Source organism: Perca flavescens, chromosome 8, assembly GCF_004354835.1.
Source record: "Perca flavescens isolate YP-PL-M2 chromosome 8, PFLA_1.0, whole genome shotgun sequence".
Classification (NCBI taxonomy): Eukaryota; Metazoa; Chordata; class Actinopteri; order Perciformes; family Percidae; genus Perca; species Perca flavescens.
In genome coordinates, this window is record NC_041338.1 from 27,439,457 (window position 1) to 27,467,451 (window position 27,995).

General features: G+C 41.0%; 1 protein-coding gene across 7 annotated transcripts; it reads right to left on the reverse strand.

Annotated features, from left to right (window-relative positions):
* On the reverse strand, nt 1-27,711 carry ppfibp1b (PPFIA binding protein 1b). 7 transcript variants are annotated; one of them, XM_028584940.1, is made up of 28 exons: nt 27,524-27,711; nt 20,036-20,117; nt 18,582-18,787; nt 17,633-17,722; nt 17,376-17,489; nt 16,926-17,057; nt 15,107-15,199; nt 14,507-14,599; nt 13,703-13,820; nt 13,464-13,508; nt 11,933-11,994; nt 11,765-11,849; nt 10,776-10,912; nt 10,152-10,249; nt 9,109-9,169; nt 8,677-8,851; nt 8,179-8,211; nt 7,434-7,575; nt 7,064-7,195; nt 6,673-6,823; nt 6,448-6,559; nt 5,603-5,691; nt 4,204-4,326; nt 3,962-4,087; nt 3,032-3,220; nt 1,826-1,990; nt 1,272-1,337; nt 1-1,170 (listed from the first exon to the last, which is right to left on the reverse strand). In XM_028584940.1, exons 2-28 carry the CDS (start codon nt 20,097-20,099, stop codon nt 1,087-1,089), a joined length of 2,985 nt encoding a protein of 994 aa, XP_028440741.1. In that variant the 5' UTR covers nt 20,100-20,117; nt 27,524-27,711; the 3' UTR covers nt 1-1,086. The 7 variants fall into 7 exon arrangements, with proteins under 7 accessions (XP_028440741.1, XP_028440744.1, XP_028440742.1 ...); XM_028584943.1 differs by lacking the exon at nt 13,464-13,508; XM_028584941.1 differs by lacking the exon at nt 8,179-8,211.
* Nucleotides 27,712-27,995: the final 284 nt, after the last annotated feature.

Genomic DNA, 27,995 nt, shown 5'->3' on the forward strand with positions numbered 1-27,995 from the left:
TGTAGTTGATAGGCCTTTCATTTATTGCCTATATCTCCAGTACACACATAATTAGAGACACTTTTTGAACAACCAAGTTTTTTCGGACACATGTAGTTTTCTTTTTTCATCATTCAGCAGTGAAATCAGAAACATGTTAAAGACTTTAGAGGAAATCTGATTTAATTTACTTTATTGATCTTTGAAATGGATAAACGTAAAAAAAACAACCCGACAACACAGTTTAACCTCTCATGCATGGTTGAGGGTTGCATCATAACGTTATTATCTTGGAAAACTCCAACATTATTTTATCTCACCGATCTGAATATGCTTTCCCAAAAATAACTCTGTCAGCCAGCAGGGTTCCAATACAAATCAATTTATGGTAAAAAAAAAAAAATAAACAACATGCTTATTATTTAGGCTTTGTAGTGTATGATATGTATTGGTGCATATACATGTAGAATATTACTGTTGAGTGAAAACCTGTAAAATGTTCAGCGTAGGATAACAAATATAACAATTCCCATGTAATTAGCAGGGTTTAGTTCTGTAGAAAACATAGCAGCTGTTTCAGTTATTACTTTACACCAACTTCTAAAAATGGGAAAAATCGAATGAAGTCCATCTCTTTTTTTCTATCCAATATTTCTATAGTTAGAAGGCGATTTAAAAGACATATATTAAAATCTTTATTGGCATAATTTAGATGTCTTTTTTTCTGCTGGTTGACACTTCTATCACAAATAAAAAGATGCCAGTACATAACGGAGTACAATATATCTCCAGAAACCAGCTGGCAGGCGAGCATTGGTGTTGCCCTAAATGTTCCCGCTGTCATCAGACGACAAGAGTCAAAACAATATTCAGGAGTGATAGTGGCTACTGGGCAGTAGGCCGTCACGGCACCATCGTTGAAAATTGAAAAACAAGAATGACACTGTAATACTTTAGGCTCATCTTTGAATGGAACAATAAAAATGAAATGTGGGAGCATTCTTGGGGGGCGGGAAGGGTCTGTTGAGACAAGTCTGTGTGCTTAGTGGAGAGGGTTGGCACAGAGTTTCATTCACAGCAGGACCAGGTCTCATGGTGCTGGCAGTCTCATGCATTGGAGTCCTCATCTGTTACACTGGGGTTCGGTGAATTTGAAGCCTCTTTAAAGAATTCATCATCCTTCAGCATGCTCTGGTAAAAGTCACAATACCAAAAAACAAACAAGCTCATGAAACAATAAGCTTCAATGAGTAGAACGTGCTATGTGTCCTGGTCAACGTTTAGATTCTTACCGTCAGGTTTTGAATACCCTCAGAGAAAGCGCCGATCTGTCTCACGGTTCCCTCAGAGTCATCCATCTGTGAAACGAGAAGCAGCTTTCATATCATTGTTTTTTCTATTAACAGATGGCTCAAGTTTGTGGGTGGGTTGTTGGGAGGTGGGCAAGAAGCGTATCTTTTTGATGTATTTGAATACATATGATGAAAGACTGTTGGTTGTTTAAGTCAATAAAAAAAAAAAAAAAAAAAAAAAAAAAAAAAAAAAAAAAAAAGAAAAAAAAAAAAAAAAAAGAAGCAGATTTCAAACTCAACCTGAGACCCCCAATAGAGCATAGAAACCTAAGTTGACCAGACACTTCTACGGAGTAAATATTTAGTTAAAAAAAAAGAAGTCACCTTCCATGAAACACTAGTGAAAAAGTACACACAATAAAAATAAAAAGATTTTTTTTTTTCTCCCCTCACATAATAAATGCCTTTGACATACGTAGACTCAGATGCAATTGTTCACGTTCCCAGTGCTTTAAAATCCATCAGTCAACGGAATCTCTGAAGAACAGGCTCACCTGTTCCAGCCTGTCCAGGTCGTCCTCGTAGATTTGGAGCTCGAAGCCTTTCTGAAAGCTTCGTCCCTTTGGCATCTCCACATCCATCGGACACACGTACTCCTCGCTCTCGTCCTGCTTTTTCTTCCTCAGGCTGCCAAAGTTACCAAACGACAGTTTCCTTGGCTGGTATAGACGAGGAGAGAGAGGACAATTTTTATATAGCTGCATTTAGATACAGTAAGCAAAAGGAATGCACACATCTGTCCGGGTTCCCTTTATTTTTTTTTAAACAATTTAATTCTTAAAACTTTTCAGTAACTTAATACCAAGTCTTTGTGATTACACAATTGTAAGCGTAATGTAAATAAACGTGTAAGGGGTTACTAAGACCTGAATTTTGACAGCCACATTAAGACAATAACTAAATCAGCCTATTACCATCTTAAGAATATATCAAGGGTTAAAGGACTTATGTCTCAGCAGGATTTGGACAAACTTGTCCATGCTTTTATCTTTAGCAGACTTGACTATTGTAACGGTGTCCTTACAGGTCTCCCTAAAAAAAAAAAATCAATCAGACAGCTGCAGCTGATTCAGAATGCTGCTGCTCGAGTTCTCACTAAGACCAAGAAATTGGATCACAACTCTCCAGTTCTGAGGTCTTCCTGTGCCTCAAAGAGTTGATTTCAAAATACTTCTGCGGTTTATAAATCTGTATATGGTTTACGGCCAAAATACATTACTGATCTGTTATTGCCCTATGAACCACCGAGAGCTCTCAGGTTGTCTGGGACAGGTCTACTTGTTGTCCCCAGAGTCAGAACTAAACAGGGGGAAGCAGCGTTCCGTTTTTATGCTCCACATATCTGGAACAAACTCAAAAAATATTTTTGCCCTTTGCTTTTTAATGTTTGATGTTTTATGTAAAGCACTTTGAGTTGCCCTGTGCTGAAATATGGTATATAAATCAAATTGCCTTGCCTAATCAAAAGCTGTTTGAGTCTGAATAGTTACATTCTAGCCTGTCAAGTCTTGAGTCTCGTATTTTTATCTATTTATTTGAATTTACTGTTTATAAGAATGTACATTTCATTTCAGTATCATTACTTAAAATCCAAAGTTTTGATTTTCTTGGATATTCATCACCCTGGTAAGAGTACTAGCTAAGTACTAGCAGCGCAACTTTGAAGCATTGACAGAGTATCCTTGGAAGTCTTTCGTTACCTTGACCTTAGTGGTGGCAGTAAGCAGAGTGTAGTCTGGGTTTTCAAGACACTCCTGTTTGAGCTGCTGGGCCTCCGAGCCAATGAGCTGGTTGAAATGTGTGGCGAGGTGGCGGCGCAGCAGCGTCTTGTTGGGCGGGATGTTCAGCAGCAAAGCCATGGTCTCCACGTTGAACCGCGGCTCTAGAACCTGAATGGAGAGGAGCTGTATTAGGAGTGGATACGTTTAGGAGAGAATCTCTGGTTCACAGGAAGACCGAATGCACACTGCCTGCATGGCGTGAGCGTGTCAGCTGCGTGGCGTGTGCGTTTTTATTTCGGCTCCCATGTTAACAGGTTAGAGCTTGCACACTGCCTGCGTGACACACATGTCTCAGGCGCGGAAAATGTCACAAACGCGTGCATGCTAGAAATAGGACCTATTTTTCGCGCAACACGCAAGCGTGTTGGAAGCATTTCCAGGCAAAATAGAATACGAAAAGATGTTTATATGTAATTTTAAAGTCTCTAGGTTTTGACATAAATGCAGATATAAATGTAATTAAAAAAATAAATAATAATAATTATCGATTTTTAAATATTGAACCTGTCAATACAGAACGAAATATTCTGCAGCCTATTTTACCGTCTGCCGACGTTGTCTTTGCTGTAATCAAATCATTATATATTTATGTTTAACATGAAGTATACTACTGCTTATCAATGGGAAAACGTGTACAGACAAGGCTAGCAGCAGCAGCGCCGCGTCAGACACCTTTCTGGTGTGCAAAGACAGAAAACGCCACGGAGCCGCCACGCCACGCTCACGCCACGCTCACGCTCACGCCACGCTCACGCCACGCTCACGCCACGCTCACGCCACGCTCACGCCACGCTCACGCCACGAAGGCAGTGTACAGGAGGCAGAAGACCGAATGCTTGACTGCCGCACCATCAGGCCTCCGTGCACACCGCTGCCTCTCAGGTTGGGAGCGTATTCGGCGAGGTCCACAGAACGCAGCCACTCCATCACCCTATGGTTGGTCCACTGGGAAATCTCTGCTGGAGAAATATTGTTCTGTGGGATTAAAGCACAGAAAGAAGATGAGAAAAACAGGGTATGATAACGTGCAGCTGTGCGTTATAAAATAAGTATGTTAAACAGCAGAACAGGCTGCTTATTTCTGAACGCACCTCATCAGATGGCCTACGACGCAAGCAGTTGGGCTCATAGTTGTTGAGTCGGAGCACTTGGATAGCTCTCTTGATACTGAGGTGATGCAGGACACTCCCTACTTTCAGGGAAAGCAGGTCATCCTGCGGGACAAAGTTAGACATCAATGACTTACTGTAAAATTCAAACAATAAAATCAAAGTTTAGTTGAAGCTGTGACAAAAGAATAAATAGCACATAAACAGACTTTTGCAGTAAAAATGAAAACATTCCCTGGCAAAAAAGCCGCTGTAAAGAAATCAGTTTGAACAGAGGCAGAGATGCTGTGGTGAGCACTGTCCCAAATATAGAGGGTGAGACCGGAGGCCTGTACTAGGAAGCACGATTTGGCGTTAATGAGATAACTTCAGGTTCAACTCAGGGTTTTCTGTATCACGACGGTGGATCAGTTGTTACCGGGTTCAATCGTCGTGGTAACTTATGCTGAACACCTAACCTGCTCGGGAGCAGGTTATGTTGGAGATTAGAGATCAACCGGTGTAAAAGCACCGCCTACTGACCAATCAATACTCGGTTGATAGCGGCGTCACCGTTCTTAGAAGATCTGGCGGAGCTCGGTGGGCTCAGAAAAGTTAAAACATTTAGAGACCCACAACCCCGGTAACATTCCCTGATGGGCATTTTTATGATCGATATAGATTTTCAGCGGAGGGAATTACGTATAGGGTATTTGTCGGCTTGTTGAGCTGTGTGTTGCCAATGCGCACATCGGTGAATTATGTTTTTATATATTTTATTTGCTCTCACGATCTCATACCACTGCCAGGGTTGCAACTGAAATAATAGGCTAAAGCAACCACAGTTCATGGAAAGCACAAGTGTAATTATGGTCAGATCTTGTGCCTGACTGATGGGTAGGTGAAATTGATAAGCGTTTACGCATTTACAGCATAGGCTATTTTTTTGACCAGCTTTCCTTCTTGTTTTAGGAAGCAGCGACTGTATTGCGTTTTGCCTGTAAAACCGTGTCTGTGTTCTTCATATTTATGTTGAATTATAGTTTGCTCTTCTTATGTAAAATTCACGGCTCTGGTAGATGTTTGCGATTGGTCGTGCTGCGCAAACAGCGCCTCTTTTATGTGAACGTGCATCGCTGGATTGGGAAACCCTGGGTTGACTGAACTAGTTGTTAACCACCGTCGTGACACAGCTTATGCGGGACAGCGGTTGTTAGGTTAGGTGAAGCCGGGTAACTGAAATCAATCCAGGGCATGTTGATCCTGATTCGTAGTACAGGCCTCAGGCCGCCACCAGTCCAGCTGATCCGACTCTCTATGCACTAATCCTAATCCTAATGTGAGATGACACTTGAGTTGTCAGATCGTATCTGTGGGATCTGTGGACGGAGAAAACACTCACCACTGTCATGTAGTGCAGCATGCGGCCATCCACCCTTCCCTCATCAAACTGGGTCTTATACTGAGGCAGACCGATGTCATCCAGCCATCCTGAGAGGAACGGATAATGATAAGAGCAAAGTGTCATAAGGAGGAAGTCAAGTTGACAGTCAAACATAATTCAAAGTAATGAAGGGCGAAAATTCCTTTGTCGCTCGAGTTTGCAGGATCATTTGTATTGTAACGTTTCTTGCCACCATTTCTTTCCATCATCAACAACGGCCAAAATAACCACTGTTGCTGCTTTGTGGAAGTCCCAGATACGTTGGGAAAACGAACGCTGTCATGTCTGGGTTCATAACGTCATCTGCTGGCGCACAGAGCTTGAAAGACTGCCGTTACTACAGCGGTATGAACCCAAAATAAACAGATTTAGCTGTGATTTTTTTAAAGATTATTTTTGGGGCATTTTTAGGCCTTTATTGAAAGGACAGCTGAAGAAATGAAAGGGGAGAGAGATGGGGAACAACATGCAGCAAAGGGCCGCAGGTCGGAGTCAAACCTGGGCCCGCAGCGTCGAGGAGTAAACCTCCATATATGGGCGCCCGCTCTACCAACTGAGCTATCCGGACGCCCGATTTAGCTGTTATTTGACTGCCATAAACTGATCAAAAAGATGCCGATTCGCATCATTCGCGTCTTTGTATGTAATCACGCCACATGAAAAATTCACTTTGCGTTTAGTGTGATCAACACACCATAAAAGTGGCTAAAGAAGAAGGGAAAAAAGCACAACAAACAGATTTCCATTGACCAGCAGAGAATCTATAACTTGGTTCAGGTCTTGGACTGGCAGCTGGTACTCACTTGTCACCCAGTTGTAGTCCAGCTTTCCCTTATTATTGTCCTCCTCTGAGCCGAGGGCCTGCAGGGCCAGCTGCAGCTTCTTTCTGTGGAGCGGGTGTTTGATGCCCAGCTCCTACACATCCACAAGAAGACACGTAAGGATTACACACAAACATCCCTGAGGTTCTACGTACTGCAGTAACTTCAAGTTTGCTAAACAGATTACATTCTTCTCCTTCATCTCACCCTCTCCAGGTCATGTTGGGAGGCCTGTAGCAGAGTCTGTCCAGAGGAGATCCACACACGAGCCATGTTCACATAAAGACCAAGACCCTGCTCCTGCAGCCAGTCACACACCTGATCCTTTGACCAGCGCGCAAAGGGAGCATCAACATCACTAACAAAAAGAAATGAGAATAGAAAAGTCAACACTTTCAAAAAAGGTATGCTGGCACACACCCTTGTAGTGGCCTAAAAAGAAAACCAATACAAGTTTTTTTTCATTTTGTTATCCCAACAAAAGATTGCTTCTTCAAATCACATGATCTCTGAATTTCATTGGACACCAGACACCCAAAACAACAACAAGCAAACCACATTCTGAGTCTCTTTATTCAGGCTGAATGAACAGACTTACTTGTTGGCTCTTTGGAGGTCACGAGACCAACCCAGTCTGGGTCCCGCTGTGGCTCGCACTCCGCCCCTCTTGAACTCACCCTCTGGTGGGTTGTCATCCAGGTTAAATGTGGTAGACTGACTTCTTTTAAGCCTTGAAAAGAAAAAAAAAAATATGACATTCAATATATATTAAAAACACGCTTGCATACAAAATATGGCCATAGTGATCAAATATCTTAGCACATTTTTTGAGCAGAATCTGAAAGTGTTAGATGTAAACATTATATGCTAAACGCATTCCGATTCTTTTGCAAAGTTTTTTTTTTCCATAAGAGTAACTCATTTTTATATTTCTTGAAATAAGGATTCTCATGTAACTTTCTACTCACTTCCCAAAGAGTTTCTTTATTCCTTTGGATTTTTTCCTGCCCTCTGGGGTCGTAGGGAGCGTGTGGGTGCTGTCGCTGTTGGCCGATCTCTGTGGCAGCCCGGCCAGATCCAGATGGTCCGTGCCCTGTCGCTCCGTTTCAGCTGTACAAACAAATACCCACAGAACACCATCAGCATCGTGAGCATCAGTGTGGGAGACGTGCACAGATCGGCAGAGACGGGGCTGCTGCAAAGGGTCAGTGCAGAGACCCAGAAAACACTCAGACAGACACGTGACATCTCCTAGACCTAGACGGATGAGAGGTCATAGGAGTAGGCATTACAAGCAATACCCTCTCTAGTATGCATGCATCAGACACAGCTGATGTCTGAATAAGACATAAAAAATTTAAAAAAGAAGGCTCATTAGTTGTTTTGTTATAGTTTTTTTTAGTGGGAGGCCCTCAAGATCAACAAAACTAAAAACTAAAAGAGTGTAAAACAAAAACATGCAGGCACAAAGGCAAATCAACATACGCAATTGACTCTCTGTATGTTGGACGTACAACATTTGTGCAACGGGAGGGGGGGGGAGTGACAAGGGAGGGGCTGTTGAAGCACTGAAACGTGATGTCAGCGGTCAGCTGAATGGATGAGTTTAGAAAAGGCATAGGTGTACAACAATATAGGATATATTCAGTAGTTTCCTTTGTTTTCTCCAGAGAACTACTGCAACCCTCCGATGACCTGGGGTCTATACTGTACCTAGCATAGGCGCACTTGCACTCCGGCTGCGGTCTTCATGTGTTACAAAAGTACACACAACACACGACAGGGTCCGACAGAAAAAGAACAAGACAAAGGGCAGACATTATGATTGGAATAAGGACAGGATTGGAGGTGGAACAAAAACAGACATACATGTGTATAGTATTAAAAAAAAAAAAAAAAAAAAAAAAACACATACACAGAATGAAGGGCATACAACAGGACAAAAACAGACTTCCGTAATTAAATGGGGATCACAGCTTGTGTGGACTGCAAATTATGGTCTTGGTCCATATAGTATATCTCATGGGTGTGGCTTGGTGAAATAAAAAGTCGGCCATGGGGGGAGAAAAACCTCCAAGAAAATCTCACTCTCCAGTAAACTGCAAATCAATTGCACAGCTAGCTTAATGTTAAAAATAGCACCAAATACAGACAGCGCCACCTTGTGGACTTGTCCTTATCCAGCTGCTTATTCATGCGGTTTGCTCTTACCAAGGTTAGGGGTGCTGGCTGTCTTCTTGCCCCCACGGATCTTGAAGAAGCCCTTTCCAAAGGATGAACGAGCTTTTCTCGAGCCAAAGCTGTCGTCCTCTGTGGTGGCAGGCAAGGTGGCAGAGGGACTCCTAGGCGGCTTTTCACTGAACTTACTGATCTCTTCGCTTGTATTCTGAAAGAACAAAAAAACATTACTCCTATGGGTCACACTTATTAGCAGAATATTTGCTTTTAGAATCAAAATATTGTAACTTTTACCGTGAAGAAACAGAGTTAAAGATGTAGACTGCACACAACATGTAGGATATTCTAAAAGCCATAAACTAAATGGATGCGATTGCTATATATATGGATTGTGAATGAGTAAAACTTGTAACAAAGAGGCATTCTGTTCCTACAATGTGTCCCCCCAAAATGTGTAACTTTTACCTTTTCATTATTGCGCTTATCCAGCTGGTTCTGGCTTCCAGTCTTTGTGGCATCTTGGCTGCTGAAATGACAAACCATAACAATGCACACTTCACTTATGGCAGTGTAGTGGAGATAATGAGCTTGTTGTCACATGGTCATGAGAAGCAGCAGTGTGGGGCTACAGAATATGAACTGCTGTTGCACACAGTCTTCCCGTGTGTTACTTACTGAGACACTTCCTCATACTCTATATGACTGCAGCGAATGGACAAAACAGATGTCGGCCTGCTTACACAAACTGGATCACAGCATTACCCTAATGTCAGTATGTTACAATATTAACTAGGAAGTATGTATTATAAATAAATAATCCAGGAAAAGTAAAATGTTTGTTATATTAAGTCAAAACATCTTTTCTTGTTTGACTGGAACATCCTGTAATTTTTCAAAACTTGCTCAGTCTGATTCCGTTGAAATCTGACTTGGTATTCATTATTTTTTTTTTATTTTTTTTATTTTTTTAGGAACTAAACAATCATACGAAGAGCAGAAAAAAAATTATTGTCCGGTCATACATAGGTGATGAGCAACCCTCTGCTGTAAATAATCGCTTGTCACTTAAGTGCACACGACTGTGCCTTCTGCTGATGAAGAGATATCATTGTATTCATTTTAGCAATGGAGTGTGACAGGAAACTATGTAAGAGACGGAGGACAATGGTATGTTGAAGTCATTGTTAGTAATTTTAATGTTAAACACGTGGCAGAAATCCAGTGTACACATTACTTGTCCCAAACCAAATGACTATGAGCCAGCCTTTGTCACGACTAAAACTGAAAAGCCCTTTGATCAAATGTATCTGTAAACCGTTCAAAGACACAGAATACATAGACATTTTTCTTGAGATATTTTATTAATTCCTTGTCATTTAAAGAAAGGAGTGGCACAAAATAAAGGCTTCCGATAACTTAAAAATGAAAATATCTTATTTACATTTAACTCTGACTTCATCGTAAATCAATGTATGTGAAAGGGGATACAGTCCTTTTTTTCGATTTACCTTTCTACATCTGTTGGAGCAGACTCTGATACTGGTTCTGGATCTGAAGGGCTGGGTGTGGGAGAGGGCTCTTCACTCAGTCCATTGAGGCTCTCCAACTAAGCACAGATCAGAGCGAGAAAAGACAATAGAAAATACACTTTAAGAAAAATAAAAATGTCTTAAAAGATTAACTTGCATTTTCTCCTGCGGGCATAAGAACACAGTAGTCTAAATCTGCACACATGCATAGACAACTGACAGGAGAGGTTATTCAATTAATTGGATGCCAAGCCTGTCAACACTCATTTAACAAGTGTGAGAGTTTATTTGAGCGATTAGTGTTTTACTAAGCATTTTAGAGTTTAATGAAATTTGAAGTTGCTTTAAGAAAAAAAAAGGTAAAAACCTACAGCACAAGAGTCATCAGTACTTGCATTAGAAAGATGACACAGCCAAAAATAATATGTGAGGTTTCTAATAAACACTGTTAAACATCTTACATCTCTTAGTCTATATTTTTGAAACACTGAAATTGACATTGTGTTTTAATACATCCAATTTGCTGTATTGTTGAAATTTAAGATTTGTAGATTATAGTGTATAGTTTAGAATTTGTAACACCACATCATATACTATACACACCTCATCTGGGCTCCTCCTTTTCAGTTCAACATCTGTAACTTCATACTTTTCTGACTCCGCAGACACCGGGTTGGCTGACAAGAATGCGATGGATCCATCACTATGACTCTCGACGTACTCGTTTTCTCTGCTTTTCTCTGGATTAGATGATGAATAAGATACAAATGTAAATTGATAATGCAAGAGTCAGCTGTTTCATTTAGCATTGATCAACCCTGTGAATAGAAGAAGAAAAAAAAGTCTTTATCTTCTATATAAATAAATAAAGCTGCCTTTTGTCTCTAGACAGATCTTACAAGACAGCCTAAATATAAAGTCAAATGTCTAAATGCTCATTATGGTGCTATTTATTTGTTGTACTGTGTATTTGTATTTGCTGGGAGCTGTGAATGTAATGTCTATATTGTTTATATTCTGTTTGAGTTGATTTGGTGGCAAATTAGTTTCCGCATTGGGGATTTATAAAGCTTACCAATGTAATCTAATGTGTTGCAGAAAGCTACAGAACAGAGCTGTATGCAAACAGAAAGCTCAGGGCAATACAAATACACCCATAGGAAAACAAGCAGGCAAATAGATAAAAAGGGGTTGCTGTTTGCAGCCGACTAAAGTTTCTAATGTAAGAGAGTGCCCTTTAACACACCAACAGGGGCTTCAAATCAGCGGTGGTGGATTATCTCTAACACAGCTTCAAGTGTCTGCAAGGTGATTTTCATATTGTACTGCAATAAAGCCAGTCGCCCCCTGGAAAATTTGAAAAAAAAATATATCACAATAAAAACCTATGATACACTACTGTAAAAAAAAAAAAAAAAAAAAAAAAAAAAGAAATGTCAAGTATACACAATGTAAAGTATACACAATACATGGGTGATGGACTAAACCATGCAAAATCATCTATATTGCTCTCGAGGCTGACTTGCTTTAGTACTTCTTTATGTCCGACATTACATTATAATTTTTTTTTACGGACAGAGGAGTTTTCTCACCTTTCTTCCCTTGCACTGACATCACCATGTTTTGAACTTTCTTATACCGCAGCAGCGACTGCTTTAGTTCCTCAATCTTACGATCCTGCAAAAGGAAAAGACGAGTAAAAACCACAGTGGGGCAAATTTGAGGGTAGAGTAACGCGAATCACAACTTGTCAAATGTACCTTCTCTTCATTGGCTGCCATCAACGATTCAACTGCCTTTTTCATTCTCTGCACTTCCACATCTAGTGAGGAAAGAAAATGATTACAGACAAAGAACTGTAGTGTTGACAGTGTCAAGTTTAAAGAGGGTACAAAGAGGGGGACAATGAGCCTGAACGCAGATGGTGCCAATGGAGGATTTAACTAATTCAGACCATACAGGCCGCAACATTACAGCACATAATTCCAGTTACTTCACAGCCACATTCTTTGTTTCTTTCATAGTCCTTCAATTTGATACATCATATCCTTGTGTGAGCAGTTTTCACTTGTAGAACATTTTCACTTTTTAGAACACAAACTCTGCTACAGTGCTCTTTGAGCAGTCAACCCCCCACAGGTTTATTATAACTAAATAATGCAAAACAGAAGTACTTCAATGTGATCTCTAACAAAAAATGGACACATGCTGCTCAATGCTGTTAAATTTGTTTAAAGATGTGCGAGATATATACCGGTAATATTAAAGCTGTGGTAGGCAGGTTGTTTTTGGCGTAATAACCTTTAAGCATATTGTAATTTAAGTGGTTTGACAGAAACTTTTCAGGCTTTAGAAAATCTAGCCTGTGATGAGAGACTTTGGCCAATCACATGGGTCATTTCACAAAGAGGGCACTCCTATTGGCCGTTCTACAAACGCAGATGCATGTGCACGTCCACTCAGTTGGTGAAAGACTGATTCAATGGCAAGAAATCCTGCAGAATAAGTTGCTATTACAGCATTGGCAACAAACTGCCTACACTGCAAAGCAACCTAAAAAAAGGAAGATGCACTTATCAGAAAGAGAAAGTCTAAAAGGGACAATAATCGCAAAACAACACGTGTCAATATCAGCAAAGTGTTTCAGAGATGGAGAAAAAATGTTGCTAATAGTTAATGTTGCTAATAGTCTAGCGAACTATACAGTATTTGCAGAGTCATGTTGAAGAAGTCTGTGCACTGAATGAAAATGAAATTGTTCTACGTAAGTGGAAGATCACTGATGGAGGAAGGCACAGATATGAACACAGCACAAAAACACTGAACATGACAACATTACAGGTTAGCAGGGCACACACTGGTTGTTGGGTTGGGGGTTAGAGGAGTTTGAGGAGAGATTTTGACAGGTATAGGAGGTGATTATTGTTGGAGGACATGAAGCAGGATGATGAGTGAGCAGCCTGAATGGTTATGACAAACAACAGAACTCATTCCCCATTCCTGTTGAAATCGCAAAGCAGACATTCCTTGTTGCTGTTCCAGGTTGGACATTAAAAACAGAGATACACAGCTTTTGGGTGACCTTGGTTTTGTTTAGTTTTTACAAACCTTAACTGTTGACAACCATTTGACAGATTGGTGATGTGGTGCTCTGTGGTCGGGTATTAGCACCCCGATGGGTTACAATGGACAAGCTGAGTTTGGATGGCTCATGCTCGTTCATGCAAACGGGTTGAGATGGGTGCAGCAATAAAGTGCAATTATAAACACAAGCATAAAAACCCCCCTTACGTTTTTCTTTCAGCCTCTTTCTAAGAGTTTCATCTGGATGAGAGACTAAACAGGACAAAGAATGATGAGACAAAAGCTGGTTGGTTTCAGATTCTGACGTCTTTCAGAACTAAGCCTAGTGCTTTGCTACTTACACAAAGAGATTACCACTCAATCATAAAACATAAAGTTGAACACGAGTTTAAACATCATGTGTGCTGATCTTCAAGAAAGGCTTGGGATTTGACTGGCTTTCCCACCTCTCTCTGTGGGATCTGAACTGCTCGAGGCGATGGCTTTGAAACCCGTCTCATCCTGTAGTCTCATCATCTCTCCGTCTGTGCCCTCCAGCTGCCTCCTCAGTATGGCCAGCTCCTCCTGCCCAACAGAGGACAACAGTGAGGATATTTCCCCCCACACAGACGCAACCTCCCCTTCCCCCACACCAACTCCACACTACAAACACACCACAGCACAGAGGTTGACAGATGTGGACATGGCGTACAGGCCACACCTGCTCTGAAGGGTATGGTGTGTGAGGAGTGTGGGTAAGCACTCATGACTGGGGGGGCTGAGGTGAAAATAAATGTTTGAGTGACCACAGTAGGAATCAAGCATAGGGATAGACCAATTCAACTGTATAGAGGTTTTAATAAAGATGATCAGTAAAAAAGAAAAAACAGTCACTAAGACAAGTGCAAAGGATAAAGAAAGACAGAGAAACCAAACACTGCAAACTCTTGAAAACACCCAAAATTAAAGCATACCTGTGGTCTGAAAATGTTAATGTTTGCTTAAACTGGTGCCTTGTAGATGCAGACTTGGTATTTCTGACTACACTTGACTTTTTAAACATTCTACTGTGCTGCAAGGTTTAGTCAATCAAGTGATTTCACCGTTTGCAAAAAGTGACATCATTTTGCCTAAAATGGTTAAAACAAACTGCTGCAAACCAGATTTAATTATTTTTTACCCACAAAATAAAAACAGACGAGGAGCCAAAGGGAGAGGTCAAAAACCATAATCATACGGCAAGCAAAACAGTCATCCTGAGAAAAGCAAACCTTCATAGCCTGGAGTTTGTTCTCCTTCCTCTGTTTCTCATACTGCATCTGGCCCATTTTGATTTTCAGGCTAGAAAGCTTGGCCATTAGCGACTAGCAGTAGAGAGACAAACCAAGGAAGAGAGAGAAAATAGAGATGCAGGAAGTGAAAGATAAAAAGGTGGTCAAGAAGGTGGATTACCCAAGATTCCAACCAAGATATATACAGAACAAAAATGAACACTGCTGACCAACAGAGAGAAGTTTCAACCGAGATAAGGCATAGAACATCCATCAGCCTTATGTCCAATGAACAAGTTCTCCTCGCGATCAAATGAAGGCAACACAATCAGAAATAACTCAATTATGAGCCTTAAAAACAGGCATTAAACACTAAAATGAATACATCACACTGGGAGCGGTTTACTGGTTAAGAACTGAATAGTCCCAAACTGTTTTTTTTAAACTATTTCAACAGCAAAAGGGGTTCCCTACAAAAAGTGTGTTTAGCTAGAGGAGAAAGCTTTCAGAACAGTCAGGAAAGAATAATGTCACCCATGTTAGCCAGGAAGAAATTTTCATATAAACACTGAGTGTGCAAACTTCCCTGTGACAACTCACCTTTGTGGATTTCAGTTTCTTTTCATACTGTAGTTTATCACTCTCCAGCTCTGTCAATCTGTACCGCAGTTCATTAATTTCAAGAATCAAATCCTGAAAGAGCAGAAAGTGCATATCAAAGCATGGTAATAAAAAAGCAAGCAAACTCCTAAAAATACTGGTAATACCATTTGCTTAATTTCATTGTGGCAGCTCTCACATTCTACAATTTCAGTTAAAAGTTCTACAATGACATATAAAGCAACTCTAGATATGTTTGAAGCAGCAACAAGAGGAAGCTGCTTGTAGAAAAGAAGTGATTTATGTGCTATGGAGGCGGAACATGGGACAGCAGCTTTTTTGTTCCAGTGGGGGTGGAGGAGGCGACTGCGCTGCTACAACAATAACGTGACATGTTTGAAAGCTTTCCAAGTACTCTGCATGGTTCCGCTGGGAGCAGAAATCTCTCCATCTCTAGTAAACAAATGATTGACATCTTAATGTGTGTAAAGCCTTTGACCAGAGGACAGTTCAAATAAAAAAATAAATAAAAAAACTCCACACAGTAAGGTTTTTCTACAAACACAGCAGGCATATTTCCCATGGATAGTTCAGAATGTTGACGTTTCCTTGAGGAGCTGTTTTTCTTACTCCACACACAGCTGTTTGAGACCGACAACAAAATGAGATGTCCCTCTTCCACACAGGTGTCAGACAACATGAATGAGGGTTTGTTTGGTTGGTGTGTGTGTGTACACAAGTGTATGTGTGTGTTCAAGTGTATGTGTGTATAGCTGCATTTCCACCCAAAGATTTAAGACTTTTAATTCCAGGAACACATTTTTAAGGAGCCAGAAGGTTCCTACAGCGCATTATCTGTGCTTCCAATGTGGTGTGAATAATATAATACCTGTAAAGATTATGCAAATTAGTCCACTGACTTTTAAATAAGCAACATGACAGAATGAGGGCTGCTGGTGTTCGCATGGGTGAACAGTGTGCCAGTGTGTTTCATCTAAAAAAAAATAATAATAAACTTTGCTGTGACATTTAATAATAATAATAATTTATACATCCCGCAAGGGAAATTACAATGTTTTCACTTTGTTGTTAGAATACATATTACACACAGGTCTGAAATATACATGCAAATGCTCAGTACCTATACATGCACTACTGGAGAGAGGTCATAGGAAGACTGGCGCCGTCGATGGAAAGGCACCCCGAGCATTTGGGAGCTAGGTGCCTTGCTCAAGAGCACCTTGGCAGTGCCCAGGAGGTGAGCTGGCACCTCTCTAGCTACCAGTCCACCACCATACTTTGGTCCATATGGGGGCTTGAAGGGGCAACTCTCCGGTCTCTCTCTCTCTCTCTCTCTCTCTCTCTCTCTCTCTCTCTCTCTCTCTCTCTCTCTCTCTCTCTCTCTCTCTCTCTCTCTCTCTCTCTCTCTCTCTCTCTCTCTCTCTCTCTCTCTCTCTCTCTCTCTCTCTCTCTCTCTCTCTCTCTCTCTCTCTCTCTCTCAGCAGCTGCGCTGTGTGTGTTTGACCAATCAGCGACTGTCATCCCTGCAAAGCCCACTCTGAAAGTTCCTGTACTCTCAGAAAGAACTAACCCCCGAGAAGGAATCTTTTTTCTTTTTTTGTGGGGGTAAAAGGTCCCCGGAACTGAATTTAGACCCTGGTCCCTGCGGTTGAAACATAATGTGTTCCTCAAAAGGTTCCTAGTCCCAGGGGAAAGTTACTGCAGTCGAAAAAGAGCTTTTGTGTGTGTATTGAGGGGAAAGAGAAAGTACACAGGCAGAAACAAAGATCATTTCTGTCTTGAGAATTTGCTCACATACCTCACTGTCCCTAAATCTGTCATCAAAGTCAAGTCTGTCCTTCTCCATGGTATTCAGCTTCAGCTTTAGGTTGGACACTTCGGAGATTAGTTCATGCTTCTGGGTCTCCAGTGCAGATCTGCACAGAAGCTCCTATAATGATAAATGAGAATTATAATGATAGAGATTATGCATGGCTTTGTGCTAAAAGGTAGATATGGAAATTGACCCCATTATCTCACTAGCTGACAACAAGCACAAAAAGAAGCACCTGCTACACCCAATGAATACGCATTTACAACACGGTAGATGTTTGCAGAGACAGAGGGACGTCAACTAAGATCTTAACGTTAAAAGTCAGTGTCCCTTCCACACATGTGAAGCATGCATAGCTTTCACTACAGGCTGGCTCTTGATCTTGTGTGCAAACAGTTTGCCCTGAGCTATATTACATATGAAACCCACACACACCTGTTGTAGCATCTCTTCAGTGGCGTTGAGTTTCTCCCTGTGATCGTCCAAACACAAGTCCAGGTCTCGAATCTTCTCTCCCTGAGCCTCCACCTGGTCTGTCAGCACGCTCACCTGCGTGGAACAAGGAGGCACTCTTATTTTTTTTTATTTTTTTTTTTAAAGACAGATTTTATTTCTATCTAACATAAATATGTATTAGAGACTTGAATCTTTGTGGAACTGGTAAGATTATCTAACAATTGCTGGATAGGTACCTGAAGAACCAGAGACTCCTTATCACTTTCTATTCGGGAAAGCCTTTCCTGGTAGTGGTCACCGCCACTCAGAGAGATGTGCCCGTTGGACTGCGGGGACAAAGGGAAAATATGGATTAGACAAAGAACCATGAGAGAACTGATCTTTTTAAAAGTGCAGACATAGGTGAGTGGTACACAGGTAGGTTAATATAACTGCTGCTTGCGGTGCCTAACAATGATCTCAGATGAAATGCTTTACATCAAAGCGTGACTGGCTGCACTGCTTTACCCTGCACAAACAACACCTTACATGGCTCAAGAGAAGGCTCACATTCAGATTGCTGTGCACAGAGTGACTTACAGCATTACACAAAAACTCTGGCATTTATCTGGCCTGCAGCCCATCGCTCTCCCAAACACCACTCTGGTTCCCAAGAAGTCAGCGCGTTTACTGCAGCACACTGGCTGTGACACTGACAACACCAGCGTTTTGTCTTGCATTCCCAGAGAACTCAGCAGAGGAGTCATGTTTTCGCTTAGCAAACAAGTCGTCTACTTTCACACAGGACTGTTTGCCCACGCTTGCCTGCATTCATAGATATCGGAAGCAAACCAGATGTGCTAAAGCTTGTTTGCAACACATTCTGTTGAATAGACAAAACCTCCACCATGGTGACACAACTTAATCTGATTCAGACCGTGGAAGTGTTCCTTCCTTCAGTTCTACATTTTACTTCTTTTGATGTCCAGATAAACCAGTAATGTGACATTACCAGTGAAACTGATCTGACCCGAGGCTACAGTATTCTCAAGAAGAGAGAAAAAGCTAAATGTAACTGTATTTTATGATCTTCAGTTCCAGTTATTACGCTAAAAGATTAACATGAAAAAAATAAATAAAACTGCTTTTGACTGATGAGGATTACCTAATCTGTTCAATGTTTGCTTTCCTACGTGTACATCTTACCAGGTGACCATGGAGCCACTCGACCAGACTGTCAGCTGTGGAGTGAGGGATCTGGCAGCGTAGACTTTCCCTTTCCTCTGTGTCCATCAACTCCAGGACGCTCCTCAGGTCTTCCAAAAGGTGAAGCGCCCGCAGGCTGCCCATGAAAGGAGAGGTGGGTGACTGGCAGTCATACAGCCCATTGGAGTAGTCCAGAGCCTTGGAGCCTGACGTAAAGAAGCACAGCAGATGAGAGAGGCAAACATTAGGAGGAACTAGAATTCAAAAAAAGACACACTAATGTACCATGATTATACACTGCGGCATACGAGGGACTAGACTTAAACCATTATTTGAATGCATTACTAATATTATTGTATTTACTAAAGGGCACTCTGCCATTGCAGATGACCATTAATGCCATTGGTTTGACATCCGATACTACTCCGGGGCCACATCCAGTGTTCCTGAAGTCCTTTGCAAAACTACAGTATGTCAATTATGTCAAATTTTCCATATGTACACAATACAAGTCGGTATTTACACAGATTTACCCACATGGCAACCTTGGTAAACATATCTACAAGTCACACTGCTTTCTAAATTAGCACAGAATAAATCCTAAAGCCTTTCAAACAAACATGGAGCTCCAGACATCACGTGACGTCCATTAAAAATGTCAGCTCTGCAACAAACCGTAACAAGATAAACTTGTATCAATGTCGACTCAACCTGGAAGAGTTTTATATCAGAGGCTTTGTTGCTTAATGCTTTGACACAACTGTAAAAAAAAAAAATATATAAAATATTATGTTGATGCTTAATAGGAGTGGCTGTGGCTTGGAGGTAGAGTGGTTGCCCCTCAACCAAAAGTACCTGGTACCTGCAGGTACTTTTTTTTTTTTAGTACCACCTCAGTTGAGGTTCCAAGCGTGCTGAGGGGATACCAAAAGGTGGCGTGAAAGTGACAGAGGGGGGTGTCCTGGACAATTTTTAAATAGTTTAGCCAGCTGTGTTTTATTTTTGCTGCCTCCAGCTTCATTTGAAACAAAATGTGTCTTCTGGCTGTGGCAACAACAACACACCTTTGATGTTCTGTGTGTATGTGCGTGTGACGCGTTAGGTCACGCATGGATGTATTAAGAGAACGGGTCACGGCAGTTTACTGTGGCGCCGCTATGACGACCAGCCACACTGAGGCTGTACTAAAATCTGCAATGGAAAACGGATGCACAGTGAGTTGAGGCGAGTAGAGTCAAGGCGAGTTGAGCAGGTACCATGTAATGGAAAAACACCAAGTGTCCCTGAGCAAGACACTGAACCCCAAGTTGCTCCCCGGATGCTGTATATATAGCTGTCCACTGCTCCCAATACTTAGGATGGGTTAAATGCAGTAATAGAATTTCACTACATTGTACTGTGTGTATGAATAAACTTTGATCCTGTGATCCTTTAATGCTGTAGGATACGTTTACCTGCTATAATGCCATCCATCTGCTCCAGGGCAGCTGCCAACATGTCGCTGGCATCAGCCATCATCTTCAGTCACTGATGAACCTTGAGGGACCAATGACATGTAAAAACCAAGCAATAACATATCAAACAAAAACAAGAAAGTACGTTAAAAAAGAAAAGGAATTTAAAAATAAAACATAATTATTGTGACTATTAACCCAACAGCATGGCTGATAATGACAGTTTAGTCTATGGAATGGCAATCATTGTAGCAGCTGCTCTGTGTGCTCGAGATGTGGATACCAACAGTGTAAGAAAAAGGGTCAAACCCAGAAAACCAGTTACAGTGGTGGTCAGCTTTCCAGGCAAAGAAAAGTGCAGTAATGTTGGCGTTAAGCATGTGATTACAGAAGGTTACCACCCAGGAATTAGGCTGTAACTGCAGCACATCCTTTACAAACCTCAATGCCTAAAAAAAGGACACTGCCTGCTAAAATAGCATGTTTGTTAGATGAGTTTGACTTTACAAGCACAGATAAGCCAAGCGCTATGTAAAAAAAAAAAAAAAAAAAAAAAAAAAAAAAAAAAGTACCCCATCTAAACAGTTACATGATAACCAGAGGTCTGTGGCAGCTAAGAAATGAGACTGAAGCAAATACAACTGAAAGAAAATGATATGTGCTCAGCTCTGCTGTCCTTCCTTCTTGAGCTCTATGCTGCAGAGATCTTATTATGTTAATTTTGTCAGAGCAACTGATAAATAATGTATTTCAGAACATCAATCAGGCCATTTAACGGAAATATTGGCACAATGAATGTCCTGCCAATAAGACACTGGACACTCTGTTTGGAGCGGAGATACATTTTAGTGTCCCAGTCTTGGACATCTGCCCAAGCAACACAACAGACCCTTTATCTTTGGATGTTTAATCAAAAAGCTTGGCTGTAACACACACACACACACACACACACACACACACACACACACACACACACACACACACACACACACACACACACACACACACACACACAGACACACACACACACACACACACACACACACACACACACACACACACACACACACACACACACACACACACACACACACACACACACACACACACACACACACACACACACACACACACACACACACACACACACACACACACACACACACACACACACACACACACACACACACACACACACACACACACACACACACACACAGGGAGTGCCCAACACTGGGACGTAGCACCATTAACAAACTTTATGGAAACCACCCACAGACCTAACACTGTTATTTTAGCATTCCTGTGGGCACATTTTCCATTATGTAAAAATAAGCAATGCACTAAAACATAAGAATTGTCACAACAACACTCAGTAGACTGAGAAGAGACGCGAGGAACCAGCATGCCATCAGTCGGCTCCATAGTAAACTGCTTAATGGTTTCCAACAGTTAAATTCTGAATGCTCCTCTCAGGTTGCCTACAGTAACTTACTTGACATTAAACAAGGCAGGATTCCAGTTATTTACAAAGGACAAGAGTTTACAATGTCCCGCTAGCATTTTAAAATGTTTTAATACTCAAAGGGGGAAATATGTACTCGGGGAAGACCTTCATTACTGGGACATCTCAGAAAGTGTATCCATGCTGTGGTGGATCCATTGGGGAAAAAAACAATGAGAAGAAGCATAACCAACTCACTACACTTTAACAACAAATGCACAGCAGAATTCAGTCTTTAACAGCGGGTAACACAGACAGAGTTTGGATAATGATGACTCAAACTGGAATGAAGGCCTGCAGGGCATCCCCCCTCAAAAACCTGAGTCAGCTCTTGTCTCACAGCAGAAAGGCAAATATGGGTAAGGTTAACACATGGTTTTCAGCAAACAGACTTCAAACGCATAAGGCCAAGACCAGGCATGCTGCTTGGCAACCTGCTGTCCGTGTGTCAATCACTGCTAAACAAGAGTAAAGACTGTGCGAGCAATTCAACGGCATTATCCTGGATTCAGTGGACATGAGAGTCCAGAAAGATCTCAGCACAAAGAAGGCCTAATACCAGAGGAGGGCACATTGTCCTCAAGTCCTGGGACAGGATATGTAAACACAAGAGGGCTGTTTAGCAAGCAGACAGGGTGACTTTACCTGCATTGTCTTTACTTAACAAAGGCTGTGGTTTAGAGTATTTCTGGGGCGCAACCAATTATTATTTTCTTGATTAATCCATTAATTGGTTTGATTTGATTTATTTAAAAATTGTATCAAGAATGCCTTACACATGAACGAAAGACATCAAATACAATCGAGGATAAAAACACAATAAAATCCAGGACTTATTTCCATTGTGGTCCTCAACACATAACATCAGGACAAGACAAGAAATTCACATGGTGTATAATAATCAATGACATAACATAAAAACATTTTTCTTAAATAAAAATGGAAATATAACTTTAATATAACAATCTAACTTGTTCCACTGAACTGCCCCTATATAGGCAAAAGTTCCTTTCCCCAGCACTGTCTTAAATTTATAAGGACACAGGTCAGATATGCTGCCACAAGTATAAATATTGTGTGTGTCCTTTACCTTAGTTATAAGACACAACAACAAAATTGGGACACTACCAAACTATATTTTATGGATCATGGTCAGTCTTAACATAGTAACCCGAGACTCCACAGGGAACCAGTTGACCTCAACAAATTGTGACCTACCTATATGCGATCTATGGCCCAAGTTCAGAATTACTCTTATTAACTTATTCTGTGCTGTTTGCAGCCTCCCTTTAAGTTGGTTTGTTAGGCCTTCAAACCAGGAGGTACATGCAAATTCAAAGTGTTTTAAAATTAAGGCGTTTGCTAAGATGATCATTGTTGACCTTCCTAAAAATGTTGAGTTTCTGGCTAAAAACTTTGCGAGCCCCGTGACTTTACTCAAAACCTTGTTGGCCATATTCCTGCCATCCAAGTTGTTTTCTAGGATACAACTACAGATGGCCCGATACCAATATTTTGCTTCCCAATACCGATTCCGATACCTGAACTTGTGTATCGCCCGATACCGAGTACCGATCCGATACCAGTGTGTCATATATTTTATTATGTTTTAACAACTGTATACTACTATCCCTGTATGGATGTGATATTATTTCTATCTTTGTGAAACATGAACAAACACAAACCATGAACGCCACAGAACTTTCTTTTATTGTCCAGTTTGACAGTCAGTTATAACGGAAAAAGAACATAAATAATCTACTTTAACGTAGATTTTCTTTAGGGCTTTATTACGTGGTATCGGATCGGTGCATAAACTCCAGTACTTCCCGATACCAGCGTTTTAGGCAGTATCGGAGCCGATACCGATACTGGTATCGGTATCGGAACATCTCTAGATACAACCCAGGTATTTTACTGACATTTTTGTACTGACCACAACATTATTCAAACTGACCCTAAATTCCGAGCATCTACTCAATCTGTATTTTGAACCGAACAAGATAGCCTCTGTCTCACCAAAATGTAGGGACAGCATATTGTCAATCAGCCAGTTGTTTACAGATGAAAGATCAGAGCTCATTGTACTCTCTATTGTTTTATGAGACATTAAAAATGCCAAGTCAGCGTACAAAAACAGGAGTCTGCCATATCATTATTGTATGTTAAAAAAAAGGATGGTCCGAGAATGCTTCCTTGTGGAACGCCGCATTCAACTACACTAGGGTCAGACAGCACTCCCCCTAAGACCAGAAAAATCGTCACAAAAATAGTAAAAAATGTCGATTTTGATTCCACAAGACATCTTCACATTGCTTGTTCTGTCCAACCAACAGTCTAAAACACCCAAAACATTGAGTTAACTAACATGTGACAAAGAACAGCAGCAAATCCTCACATTAGGGCAGCTGGCGCCAGTTGCAGTTTTGCTTGAAACCTGATTAATCGATCACTAAGATAGTTATTATAAGCATATTAATTTTCTCTTAATCCACTTATCGTTTAAGGACCAGTGGTTTACATTTTTGTTGAAATAATAGAGCATCATGGAGGATATATCTGTATCTGTATTGGCCCCTTAAGTGTGTATTCTGTAAGCTTCTTATCAAAGGAGACATCTCAAAAATCCCAACAAGCACGCATCACTCTCAAAAACAAAGTGTCACTGTCTGCCCTTCTATAAGCACCACTTACATCAACCATAACACAGAGAAAGCTATTGTTCATGGTAGTGGGGTATTTTGACTAAGAGGCATGAGAATACAAAGAGAAAAAAAAAAAAACTTCAATGCTACACTACAGTACACATGGCATTTGCAACAACACCTGTCTGCATAATCTTTTCAGACCCAAGAGCCTCAAAACCAAAAGAAAAAAAATGTATTCAAAACACAATATTGCCCTTCGGTGAAAACAGCCATATAATTCATGGAGACATGCAGAGAATAATGAATACAAGGGGGAGAGTGGACCACTATAATGGCTTTTCAAATCCTTCAGCTCTGATCCCTTCAGGCAGGGAAGACCATCATAACCGATTCTCACTGGAAACTCTACAGAGAGCTCAAGTATTCCTGGTAAAAAAAAAAAAAAAAAAAAAAAAAAGAAAAATAAGATTCTTGTAATTCCTCAGGCCCGAATGGCCAGTCAACGGTACTCTTGCACACACAGGAAATAGAAAACAAAATAGAAGCCTCAGGGCCACTTTAGTGGGGAGAAAGTGTTTACAGCAGCCACGCAACAGGCTTTAACAGCTTGCGTTGAGAATTGCACTGGTGGTTAAAAGGCCCGGGGAGAGAGGAATTTACAATAAAGGCATTAATCACACAGCCGTTTGCTTTCTTTTTTTTTTTTTCTAGGTATCATTTAAAAAAAATAAAAAGATATGTGTCTATTTCTGTGGATGTGATAGATCCAAGTCTCACCACATAATGACACTTTCCATGTCTGAGTCATGCAGGCCTTGACTCAGTCTTTACCTTCACACAATGTTTCCTTGCGTACCTCATTCTGTTTTACCTCCAACCATGAATGCTCTATTCAGCTCTGAAAACCTTAAAAAAAAATGTTTAAGGGTAACAAGGGCAAGCTTTTCTTTAGACATCATCTAGGCGGGCACTAACCATATTCGATGTGCCATACACAAAATTCTTAAAATAGTTCTATTATGAGCAAATAGTCTGCTGTGACTTAATCTTGTTACAGGGCTATTGTCTCCAAGTTTAAGGTAGCGTGAAATTAAGCGGTGCAGTAAACATGCTGTGGGCCGCTGTTTCACTGTGTGTAGACACACAGTCAGGGCATTCACCAGCCGCCGACAGGGCACTGCTCTGGAATAACCTAAAGCTATTTCAAACCCGAGTGAGCAGGCAAATACATCATCACTAATTTTATACTACCAAACAAATAGGCCTATATGAAAATGAGACGTGGATGCAAAGCTGAGGGAGCCTTTTTTCTCTCTTTAGACTGGCTGGAACTAAAAAAAGTAAGAAACCAACAAGGCATCTGTGCAAGTTTTGGAAATAAGGAGCTTCCACGTGATAAAATCTTCAAGACTTGTTCCTGCCTGCACACAGTATATGCAATAGATCATAGCTGCAATTAATTTATGTTGGACAGCATTCTTTTCATATTAGTCACGGCTGTACTGCTCACACCTTCACAACTTTGTAGTTATTGGTCTTTGACATTTATGCAGAAAGCAATGAAACACCAAACAGTACACACGTGGTACAGTGGGTTAGGTTATGGAAATCCACACAGCTGAAGGTTTACACACAATTGTTGTCATTTTGCTGTGTGCAAGATTACCCAGCATCACTCCATATCAGCAAAACAACTAAAACAGTTGCTTATTGCAGTTTGTCAGGCTAACTTTAATGTTGTTGTTGTTTGGTTTTTTTAGCATTCTCCCTAAATAAATCCCCTTTTCTGCAGTAAAGGTGAAAAGAATGAGCCCTGGGGGCTTCCTTAAAATCTGAACAATAATTAAAATTTTGAAGGAAATCCCCAGAGTTAAAGGTGCTCTAAGTGATGTGACATGTATTTTAGGCTACAACATTTTTCCGCTAGCTGCCTGTCCCCAGAACACACTGTAAAAAAACGCGGTCTCCACAAACAGCAACAAAAACAAACTTTGCCAACCTGCCCCACGAACCATAACAAACCAATAACAGACAAGAAGCAGCACTGCAGCAGCGTTAGCATGTAGGCTACTTCCACAATGCGTATTCATGACTCAACCAGCTCCTTCTTGCCGTTTATTGGCTGGAACACTGTTTGTTATGGTTCGTAGGGCAGGTTGACGTAGTTTCTTTTTTTTTTGCGGTTTGTGGAGTCTGGGCTGTCTACAGAGACCGCATTTTTTAACTGTGTGTTAAGGGGACAGGCAGCTAAAGAATAGTGAGGAGATATTTGCTGTATGTGACAAAAAAGGTTGTAGCTTAAAAAACCTGTCACATCACTTAAAGCACCTTTAAAATCACATAATCTCAACTCATATACCACACTTAAGTTTGACACCGCAAAACTTAATAATCATAAAGTCTCCCACACTGCAGAGGTAGGAGCAACAGAAGCCCAGCGTTATTGAACTGATGGGTATAGTGCGGGCTGAGGCAGAGTCTTTACCTTGAGAGAGACAGCATCTAGTTATGTTTTCAGACAATTCAGTAGTTTTGGAGAGGATTTGAGAAAAGGAGGCAAAACTGTTCAAAGAGGTCGACTGGAGGGCAATACTACAGCTGATCAAATGTCATAGCTTAAAAAAAAAAAATAAAATAAATAAAAACTCTACAGTAGTTTAGTTTACGCAGTCTGTGTCAATTCTAGCTAACGTTACTTGGATCATTTATTCGGTAACATATTAAAAATTTCACCAATCAGCACCACCTCAAGGTAACATCAAACCAGATCAAGTGTAAAGTTAGTCTATGAAAAAAGGGGTGGCCCCAGCCACTGGGAGTAACTAACCACCATGTCCGGCAGAGTCTGGAGCTGTGGCAAAGCCATAAACCAACTTTAGACTGACTTTCTCACGTCAGAAACCATTAACTCCCCCGTTACATGTAGACGGTCTTGTTGACCAGATTAAACTATTATCACTGTAACGTTAGGCTGAGACGTTAGTTAGCATTAAATAAAGTGAACCCATAAGACCATTTGCTCTCAATGTTTTCCTACCGTGCTGATGTGCAACAAGTGAAATAAAAGTGAACATTAACCAGCATAGCTAAACTAGCTAACGTTAACTTGCGGGGAAGCCTTTACCCCCTTGAATGTACAACCGAAGTCCCAGGAGACTTTTAAAAACAAGTTGATACAATTTCACAGCGAAAAAAAAAACAACTAAAAAGTGGCCTTTAACGTGAGCCACAACAGCCGGCTGTTTCGACTAACGTTACATGTTAGCAACTCATAAACCCAAGTTAGTGGAAATAATAAATCACAGCCGTAGCATCAACTTCATCAACATCACTTACCGACTCTTTGCTCGAGAAGATTTAGGGATTTCCGTTAGTTTGTTTATTCTATTGTTTACAAAAACTCCACATCGCTTGGTTTCTGAACTTCTCCGTGCCCACCAGTAGTACCCGCGTCCGTCCACATCGCTACGCCATGATGTGGAAGTGACAGGGTTGTTGGTTGTTGGAAAACTTGGAACGTCATGGCTGGAAAATCCCGCCCCCATTACTGCCTAGATTGGTCCGGAAGCAGGAGGCGCATTCACTGTAGCATGGGAAAGATGGGATATGAGAGATTCTTGGTGCGTAAACCCGCTCACTGTTGACGTTAGCATTGAACAGAACGCAAGGATTATTTTATAAGCGATACATCTTTATTTGTTTGTTTATCCGTGTGTAAACTGACCAGCAACACCCACAGTCAACAGTCGCTTAAACCTCTTGAGCTTAATGAAGCAGGAACGTTTCAATTTCTGCTGAACCATGAAAG